The sequence below is a fragment of the Cyprinodon variegatus genome, unplaced genomic scaffold (assembly GCF_000732505.1).
Source record: "Cyprinodon variegatus isolate N-32 unplaced genomic scaffold, C_variegatus-1.0 Scaffold94, whole genome shotgun sequence".
In the NCBI taxonomy this organism is placed as follows: domain Eukaryota; kingdom Metazoa; phylum Chordata; class Actinopteri; order Cyprinodontiformes; family Cyprinodontidae; genus Cyprinodon; species Cyprinodon variegatus.
The window spans coordinates 441,760-451,455 of record NW_015150547.1 but is presented as its reverse complement, the minus strand read 5'-3'; the positions used below and the strand labels follow the sequence as shown (position 1 = coordinate 451,455).

Below are 9,696 nucleotides of genomic sequence, written 5' to 3'. Positions count from 1 at the left end.
CCGACGCACGGATCACACTAGACCGGAGCAAGATCAGCACTGTGGGCAAGGACGCCATCCACAGGTTCCTCTGTAAACTGCAGGTACATCCACTTCACCCGAGATGCTCACCAGCTTGATTATACGCCTTTTTTTTTTCTTTCCTCTACTTATTATTGTGCACATTAAGACAAACAAACAGCAGTACAAATGAAAATAATTTTTTCCACAATAGACATGTTATGCATCCTTAGAAATACCACCAGCAAACTCTACCAGCAAACTCAGACCAGTTCCAAACAACGGATGATTTTATTCCTTTTTCAAGAATAATCCCCCACTCTCCTCGGTAGCTATGATTTCGCTTGCTGAACTACAACGTGGGAGTAATACTCCACCTATGGAAGCTCCGGAGAGCCAAAATTGCGGCGTTATACAAAAAAATCTATTTCCTTTTTTTTTTCTTTTTTTTTTTATATAAACGCCCGTTTAAAAAAAAAGTTAATTAATTCATTGAATACATTTTTTTGCCTGGGCCTAATTTGTCATTTGCCATCCTTTTTTTTTTCTTTTTTTTCCAACTCTAGTAAATTATTAAAAACATAAATTTGAATCAACAATTGAAGATTCATGAATTAAGTATTTATTCTGCCCAAACCTTTTGAAATGCATCTTGTAGAAAACAAAGTCATACATTTTATTTGGATTATACAGGATAGCAATTAAAATAGTTCAATTTTAAGTGGAGAAAAAAAATAGATTTTAACAGATTTTTATAATAAAAAAATGAGGGTTTGACATCCTAAACCTTGAGATTCTGGTTGTCTTTGGGGTCCTTCACCTGCTGGAACCTTAAACTCCTGCTTTAAATTGGTCTACCAGAATGTCCGTGTGCCCAGTTATCGGCCACTACTGGAAATCAAAGTATCCCCACAGCTCCACCCTGTTGAGATCTTAAATCCTTCAAAAGGCCTGATCTGATCCAATCCAACCCATTTACAGATCTTAAAGTCTACAGCAGATGTAGAAGGAGGCAGAGCTCTCTATGACGCTTACTCCACTGTCAGCGACACCAGAGCTCACAACTTCCTGCGTCTGCGGGAGATCGTGCTGCTGAGGAAAGAGGCGCGCAAAATGTTTGTCCAGGCCAACACCAGAATCATCGGTAAGTATATATATATCAGCGACACAAACAGGAGTCAGATCTTGCCTGTAATACTTGGTTATTAGTTTCCATATTTAGCTAACGTTCCTCTGTGGTTTCCAGGGGAGAATGTGGAGCTGGTGGAATATGAAGGCAGCGCAGCAGGTTTGATTCGCTCCTTCATCGAACGCTTCCAAGATGACGCAGAGCAGCTGGAAAACACCCTTTTGGATCTGAACAAAGCAGACGCCTCCTGCTGGTGTTGATGGAGGATTGATCCTCTTGTTTAAAAAATGGCCTCCGAAGTCAAGTTTCCCATGCTGAAGATTTACGAAAGGTTTAAAGTGTGAAAAATTCAACTCTTAAAATGAATAAGCCATACGATGTGTATCTAATCATTTTGAGCTAATATGTAATGAAATGGATCTCTTTGGTAGAGGCACTTGACATGTTTTCTAATGAGAATAAAAACTGCATTACCTGGAAAAATCAATGGTTTCTTTAGTTAAATAATTTCCTCTGTCATGATATTTGACTTTGTGTACCTATGCTGATTGGTGGCTAAAAACAATAAAGAAAATGTCTCTTTTTTTCTTAAGGTTTTTTATACTTTCTTCTTTGAAGTTGACTTAACCTTAAATATTTTTTTGTCAAACTTTCACATAAAGAATTGTTGGGATTGTTTCATTCATATATAAATAATGAACTCATTTAATCTCAATTCATACTTTTAACATCGGAAAGATAAGAAAACAATCAGAATTTAGAAAATTACCTATTTTTCTCCTTTTGGCCCTAGTCTTCTGGTTTATTGTAATAAGTTAAAGTACTTTTTTCCTGACTTGTTCCTCTATTGCTCTAGACTTCAGCCTTAACTAGTACACATAACAACAAAATGTATAAAAACAAAATAGTGCTTTTATTATGCAATAATCCTAGTCAAATACTGTGTAGTCTTCCTTTAGCGCTCTACTGTGATGATATTTTTATATCTAACGGAAACATAGTGCAGGACATTACAACTTCTTTTTTTTTTTTGATGCTTTTTTGGTACTATGTTTACTCTATATTGTCAGTCGTATTTTTAACTTTAATGGCATATTGCCATTAACTCTTTGTACTCTTAATAAGCTACTGGAACCAGAATTTCTTTGACGGAGTTATCCCAAGTTATAAAGTTTAGTCTAATTGTGAAAAAATGATTCTATGGAATAAGGTATGTATCAATTACTACCAGAGATGGCAAAAGTACTCACTTTCCGTACTTGAGTACAAGTACAGATACTTGTGTTAAAAAATACTCTGGTAAAAGTGGAAGTACTGATTAAACTTCTTTACTCAAGTAAAAGTAACAAAGTACAGGCTTGTAAATTTACTTAAAGTGTAAAAGTAAAAGTAGAAACCACTTTTTTCATGCCGTTGCCTACATTTTAAATGGATGTCTGCCAATAGGACTAGATCTCCGTTGTGTTCATTTTCAATCATCTTGTCGTCCATACTGCTATGCTAACGCCACCGCCAACAAGCTGCAATGATTTCCCGCGAATGAATACCGCCGAATCTGTCGATTCATCTTGTAGTGGTGCGTCAAATGCAACGTAGATTCCCATCCAATTACATTGAATTTGGTATTGATGACGTGAAAAATAATAACGGTAACTCCATTGAAATGATTCAAAACTAAAGTAACGAGACAATTTTTTAAAATGTAAGGAGTAGAAAGTACAGATATTTGTGTAAAAATGTAAGGAGTAGAAGTAAAAAGTCGCCATAAAAATAAGTAGTAAAGTAAAAATATCAGAAAAATCTACTTGAGTACAGTAACGAAGTATTTGTACTTCGTTACTTCCCATCTCTGATTACTACTGTTGAAGTATTTTGAAGAACAATGTAGATGAAAGTACTGGTAGAACTCTATGATGAATAATAGCCAGTTAAACATCCTCTTTAAATTCACATTTTATCTTTTACTCTCATTAAAGAACTTTAAGTGCTTAGTTTTTATCTGCAAGAGAGGAATAGTCTACGTAAAGGTCATCATGTTCACGTAATGCATAGATGAAAAGCGTTATGTCTATAAAGTAACTATTTTAAAAGCTATATTCCTTTATTGGAAATTTAACTTAGGTGCTTGGAATATCATAATTAAATGTATTCACTTTTATTGGCTTAGATCAAAATGTTCTGAATAAATATTGTAATATCAAATAAAAATAATACAATTCATTAAGGATTTCATTTATTTACAGTTGGAAAGAACAAGAATCTCTTCATAGATTAAAGAGGATTTTTATTTTTAAAAAAAACTGTGTATTTTAGTAAACATTTAAACAATTGTTAGCTTTGTTGAATTGGAAGAGACACGCACCCTCATTAAAAACCAAGAGCAAACAAATGCTTAACAGTCGTGAGCTCAGGAAAAGGAATCATGTCAATTAAATAATTATTTATATAAGCAATCTCTGTTCTTTCAAAAAAAAAATGCTATAACTTTAAAATTCCTAAACAGCCTAAGTCTCTTTGCATTCTTTTACCATGTCCGGTTTATGGGGTGACTGAGAAGGAGTCTCTAGTGATTCTTTGAGATCACTGACGGAACTGAAGCCATCATCTTCAGCACTTCTCTCTAAATCCACACCCATCCCCTCTTTTTCTCTCTCTTCATTCAAATGCTTTGTCTCTCCATCATCCTCTGTATTCTTGTCTGTGTGCGTCACTTCCTTCACAGCCTCCTGCCCTGACCCTGAAGGAGCAGCATCTGCACAGCAGTCTTGTTCTGCCAGTGCAGAGGTGTTCAGCACGGTTACAGGGGAGGGAGAGGGAGAAAGGTTTGGTGAGTCGTATGGAGAGAGAGACAGAGGTACTTTAGGGGATAAAGATGGCGACTGATAAGGTGAAATGGATGGGGAAGCACTGGGAGAGTTGCGGGGAGACAGGGAATAGCTGGTTTTAGGGAAAAGAGGAGGTGCTCTTGGAGAAATGGAGGGTGATTGGTAAGGGGAGAGCGAGGGAGCACTGATCACAGGATTAGGGTGCAAGTAGTCATCTAAAAGAGCTGCAGGTACTTCCTGTTTGTCATCTTCAGTGGTGCTGCTTCCACACTCCGGTTGGCCCTCCTCCTTTATGTCTGACATTAAGGAAAGATCTCCTGATGGAGGCTCCTCCTCCAGCTCAATGAGAGGTGGCTCAACCTGAGCAACATGAAACGTATCCCCGTTGGGTTTAACAAAGCCTCCTGCTTTTAGACCTTTACGTCTCCCTTTGGTTTTAGGCATGAGGGGTGGAGGAGGCGGGGGAGCGAGCGGAGGCGAGAGCAAGCTGGACGTCTCTGTGGAAACTCGAACCTTTAGGCTGCGTTTGAACATTCGCCTTCTGGAGAAAGCACTCTGCGACTGTAGGAAGAGAGGGTTAATGAAGCAGAGGGCGCCCTGGCCTGAGCCGCAGTCCAGCTCTCTGGGGCTGCGCGTTGTGATTGGACAAAACTCCTGGAAGAGGGTTGGATTTGAATACGATTTGGTGCCGTTTGAGTGGGGTTCAGCTGCACTGGGTTGGTTCTCTGAATCCGGTTGGAGACCAGACTCTGGCTGAGCTGTAGAGTCGGTCTGTAGGATAGCAGGTATAGCAGATGATGCAGCATCTGGCTGCTTCTCCTCTTTTCTGGCTTTAGGAGCCTCCCGTGGTCCACGTACATTTAGATGGGAACGCCAGAATTCTAGAAAAGAAAATGGATGTTATTAAAGTAAATGTTCCAGTTAAGGGCTGCTCAGTTGTGCAGTGGGTAGTACTGCTGCCTTGCAGCAAGAATGTTCCGGGTTTGATTCCCAGCCCGGAGGTCTTTCTGCATGGAGTTTGTATATTCTCCATGTGCAGGCGTGGGTTCTCTCTGGGTACTCCGGCTTCCTCTCACAGTCCAAAAAGATGACTGTTAGGTTAATTGGTTTCACTAAAATCTCCTTACGTGTGAGTGTGTGCATGAATGGTTGTTTGTTTCTGTGTTGCCCGATGGACTAGCGACCTGTCCAGGGTGGACTCCGCCTCTAGAGATAGGCACCAACACCCCTTGTGACCCTGCCTGGGATAAGCATGACAGAAAATGGATGGATGGATGTTCCAGTTAAAATAGTCTCATTGGTGAATAAAATAAAAATTTTATTATTAAAAATAATTCTATTATTTTGTTGTTAACCCTTTAAAGCCCGATCCAAGAATAAAACAAAACAGAAAATTACTTTTTTTTGGTTTGAAGTCCTTATTTGCCCTTTTAACAAAATATGTAAAAAGAAAAAACAGAAATAAATTTTTGATATTAATAATTTATTACTATGCGATAAGTCAAGATTATTTTTTGTGTAGTCTTCTACTGGCTGTTATCAGGTATATCTGATTGTGTACAACAGGATTTTGAGCAAAGTTTTTAATATTAAATTATGCAAAAGGTGTCAGACGCAAAACATTTCAGAAACTGTATGTATCAAATATGATACATTTGGCATTATAGGGTTAAAATTAATATTTTTTTCTAAATAGGAAAGATTATATCTATATTCAGGATGCAATGGCAATCAAAAATTCACATCTTTTCTCAAATATTTTGCTCTTCTAAAGAAATAATGAGATAGAAAAACCTTTTCTACATATAATGTAACATCTAAACTGTATGCTTAAATTGAAAAGTCGTAGTTAGAAGGAAACAATATTAAAAAGTAAAAAAAAGTCTGTTAGTATACGCTCCATGTGTGCCTAATCGATTTCCTTTCAGATTAAGGTCTTTGGACCCAAGATTATTATATTGTTTTTAGGTTTAAAACAGAAACATTCAAGCCAAAAATGGCTGGTATGGAATTTGCTAAAGGTCAGAAAGAAATGTGACAAAGAATTCAGTCAGACAGTAATTGATGGCGAATATGAACTCCAGATCACTGAATTAAAACGACTGAATCACCCGTGTTTCACTGCTTAATAATGGTTTTATTTGTTTTATATTATGGTTTGTTTATTGCACCACAAAAACCCAGATCCATCTAAAGAAAAGTATTCCAGCTGCACGATTCTACAACTACCATGTTTCAATATGTCTTTGAGGTATACCTGTTAATCATGCTCAGTGTTAAAATAATGTACATTTTGGGATTAAGATCTAATCATGCTTCCATTAGGTTCTGGAAGATTTCAGCCTGGTATTAATGTTTTCTATGGGAGAAAAGAATTATGTTTTTGGATTCTGCTTTCTTTATAGAAAATAGAGGAAGCTTTAAAACTATAGTTGAGGATTTTCGCTTTTTTTTTTTTTTTTAAAGATAAGCCCTCTCCATTTAAAAAAAATGCACATGCTCAACTCTGTACCGGCTCCCAAGAGGGATCACCTTTTAAACACGTGCAAGAGCGTGCACAAGATTTCTTCTCGTGTACGCTCTGTTTAAAAGTTGCTGTTTGCATGGTTCATACAATCTTACTTTCCAAAAGAAGATTTGCAATTTTTTCCACTATGTCAGACTAACCACTGGTAAGTGAAAATAGGGACAAGGAAGTAGGACGGCCTTACGTAAACATATCACCAGAATGATTGACAATTAAAAGGACCGCTTATTTTTTATCCACCCAGAAAAAAAAACATCCTCCACTATACCTTTAATCTTTAATATGGTTAAGTGTAAAACTTAGACTTACAGTTATATTTTCCTTTTTAGTAAAAATTGTCTTCTGTCAAGTGAGTCCAGGTTAAATTTCTTAGAGAATACAAGGCTGGAATTATAAAGGATGGTGATGGCAAGCAGGTCTTCAAACCTTCAGACTTGCAGCTGATCACCAAAAACAAATCAGCAAAGAGACATCAGAATGGAAAAAAAGTGGCAGCAAGGAGCTGATTGCTGTATGGCTAGTAAATATTTTCTATTGATGAATTGGAATGGTGCAAATACTTTTACACACATTTCTATTCCTGCTATCTTGCATAATCATTTTAGGGCTGTCAGTCAGTCTCTCCTTTTGCCATACATTTGTTAGGTGTATGAATATTTTTTCTTACCTATAAAACAAAGGCGGAAATTCCTGCACCTCCTTCAATGTTAATGTTACATTATCTCATAACTGTCCAATATACTGTATATATATATTTTCTATTATCACTAAGCGGTTTCCTTTTGTAAAGTTTAATTTTGTAATCTTTTTTGGTATCTATTTCAAAGCTAAATCTGTTTATCCTATGTAAGCCTAAGTGGTTTTGGCTAAAGGGCGTAGCAAACACTGTTACACATGTATTAATAGGACAGCTTAACCAGTATTAGGTGTACATCCTATATATGGAAGTAAATCTGTGTCGCTAGGATTTGAATTAAAAATGCGACTGAAATGTAAATGTTGTATGTTTGTACTTATTGTTTCAGTGTTAAAATATATTCGGAACACATTTTTGGCCCCCCAAAAAATTGATTGTCATTATTTCTACACAGTTTAAATTTAATTTGTTATTTTCTCTTCAAGCTAAAAATTCACATTACTATTACAAAGTGATTACATTTTCAATACTTATTTTTCAGTTTAATTTTTCAATGTTATAAAAATCAGTATATAAAAAAATTCAACGTTTCAAAATTCAAACTCAATATTTTTAGCCTCCAGAGATTCAACTGGCTCTATTTCACTGTCTTAAATTCGGCGTCTAAATTCAGTGTAAAAAGGGAAGGGTTACTTCAGGTCACAGACATTAGCAATGGATTGTGGTGTCCAACACCCAGCCAATCCCGTTACGTTTTCTTAGTCATGTGACGTGACGCTTGCGGCGCTCATACTGAAGGAAAACCAGCATGACGGAGCCGGTCATGCAAGCTAACGCTAACTCAACTACAGAAAAATGAAAATACTAAACTCACCATTGAGTTAGCGTTAGCTTGTTTGTTTTTTTTTTGGTCAAAAATGTGTTCTGAATATATTTTAACATTGAAACAGTGTTAAGTGCAAACATACAACATTTAAATTTCAGTGCCATTTTTAATTCAAATCCCAGCGACACGGATTTACTTCCATACCTATATACAGCTACATAAGTAGCTTTAAAATATAGGTTTATTGTTATTTACCAGACATTTTCTTTCTATATTAAGTTTTTAACATTTATATTGATGTAGCTGTTTTTCTTTTGCAGTTTAACTAGGGTGTGTTCACTATCCAGATCAACTGTCTGTCAGTGAGTCATGTAAATGAACTCCTTCTTCAAAGCAGTAGAAAATCAAAGGTTAGGTTGCAAAATCCGCCGTGAGGAAACAGGTCACTCCCTCACCAATTCCCATGTGGGAGATGGACTCCAGCTCTTTGTGTGACGCCGCCCTCGCAATGGCTTCAGGAAGCTCCAGAGGAAAAGGTAAAACATCTCTGAGACACACAGACAACATGCAATCACATAAGTAGCTGTGGCACCTGTTTACCACATGATCGATGATGAAATATTGGAAAAAGCATATTGACTTTTTTCTTTACCTGCTGACACAGTAAAATGAAATTAGTCTTGGGAGATCTGGAAAGCTGATGGCCGAACTCTCCAGAGACAGAGCTGTTGATAAGACAAGTATAACAATGTGTTAAGACTTAATTATCATATTGATTCCTAAACTGATTATATCTATAAAATCCTATTGAATTAAAAACAAACTATATGGTTGCAAAAATCTTTCCGATGTGAGATTATTGCAGTAACATGTTGAAGCAATGTGTTATTGACACTTTTGGCTTAGATATCCAAGTCAAACATACTGCAGTTAGTAGCGCAAAGATATGACCCTGTTTTAGACAGACAATAAATAATTGTCAACAATAAATAAAGCTCCTAAACTTAGATTTAGAAATAGTATAATGCATTAACAGAAGCCTCCTCCCTGATGAAACTGCATCAGGTTCAATAAATATTACACGTGAGCAACAATTATCCAGTCTTGCCACAGTTATTTAGTTGGATTAAAGTCTTTCCTTTGACTGGTCCAGTCTGACAGATAAATCTGCTTTATTCTAAATACATATTTGCAGCTTCAGTTCCACGTTTATGCTTGTTATCCTGCTAGAAGGTGAGCCTCCACCTCGGTGATCTGCAGCCTATAATAACAGGTATTTTCCCGGGATTACCCTGTATTTAACCTGCCTATCTGCTCATCAACTGAGTCCAGAGAAGCTTCCTCGTAGCATGTTGCTGAAAACGCCGTTTTTCACTGAGTGGATGGTGTTTTAAAGGAAAAAGACTAGGCTGTGGTGTCCAAAAAAACAAACAAGTGCAGCTCCAGGCAGGAAACTCGTCCTGGCACTGCATCAGCTTATCACAATCATGCAATCAAAAGTGTGTTTGCCTTAATTAAAGCTAGACCTACATCAGTTAAATATTTTGATATCCCTTTATTGTCCCACAATGGGAAAAATTCGCTCTCTACATTTAACCCATCCCCTTGGGGAGCAGTGAGGGGAGTGTTGGCCTAGTGGTTAGGGCATTACGCTTGGAATCCAGAGGTTCTGAGTTAAAGCCCCACTCCCACAGACTGACACTCTGGCTCCCTGAGCAAAAGACCCTTATCCCCACACTGCTTCCCGGGAGC

The 9,696-nt window shown here is 37.1% G+C and overlaps 2 protein-coding genes across 3 annotated transcripts in view; one reads left to right on the top strand and one right to left on the bottom strand.

The window, feature by feature from the left end:
* Positions 1-1,708, top strand: part of dpp3 (dipeptidyl-peptidase 3) — a 16,180-nt gene extending 14,472 nt beyond the window's left edge. For both annotated transcript variants that reach the window (XM_015373859.1, XM_015373858.1), the window contains exons 18-19: positions 982-1,144; positions 1,247-1,708. In XM_015373859.1, the coding sequence (XP_015229345.1) occupies positions 982-1,144; positions 1,247-1,389 (306 nt within the window). In that variant the 3' untranslated portion in view covers positions 1,390-1,708. The remainder of the gene's footprint in view (positions 1-981; positions 1,145-1,246) is intronic.
* A 1,728-nt stretch (positions 1,709-3,436) lies between these two features.
* The window catches only part of LOC107084179 (ras and Rab interactor 3-like), a 12,675-nt gene continuing 6,415 nt past the window's right edge, over positions 3,437-9,696 (bottom strand). Inside the window, exons 4-6 of the mRNA XM_015373890.1 lie at positions 8,597-8,669; positions 8,400-8,491; positions 3,437-4,835 (exon numbers count right to left, since the gene is read on the bottom strand). Of these exons, the coding sequence (XP_015229376.1) occupies positions 3,634-4,835; positions 8,400-8,491; positions 8,597-8,669 (1,367 nt within the window). The 3' untranslated portion in view covers positions 3,437-3,633. The remainder of the gene's footprint in view (positions 4,836-8,399; positions 8,492-8,596; positions 8,670-9,696) is intronic.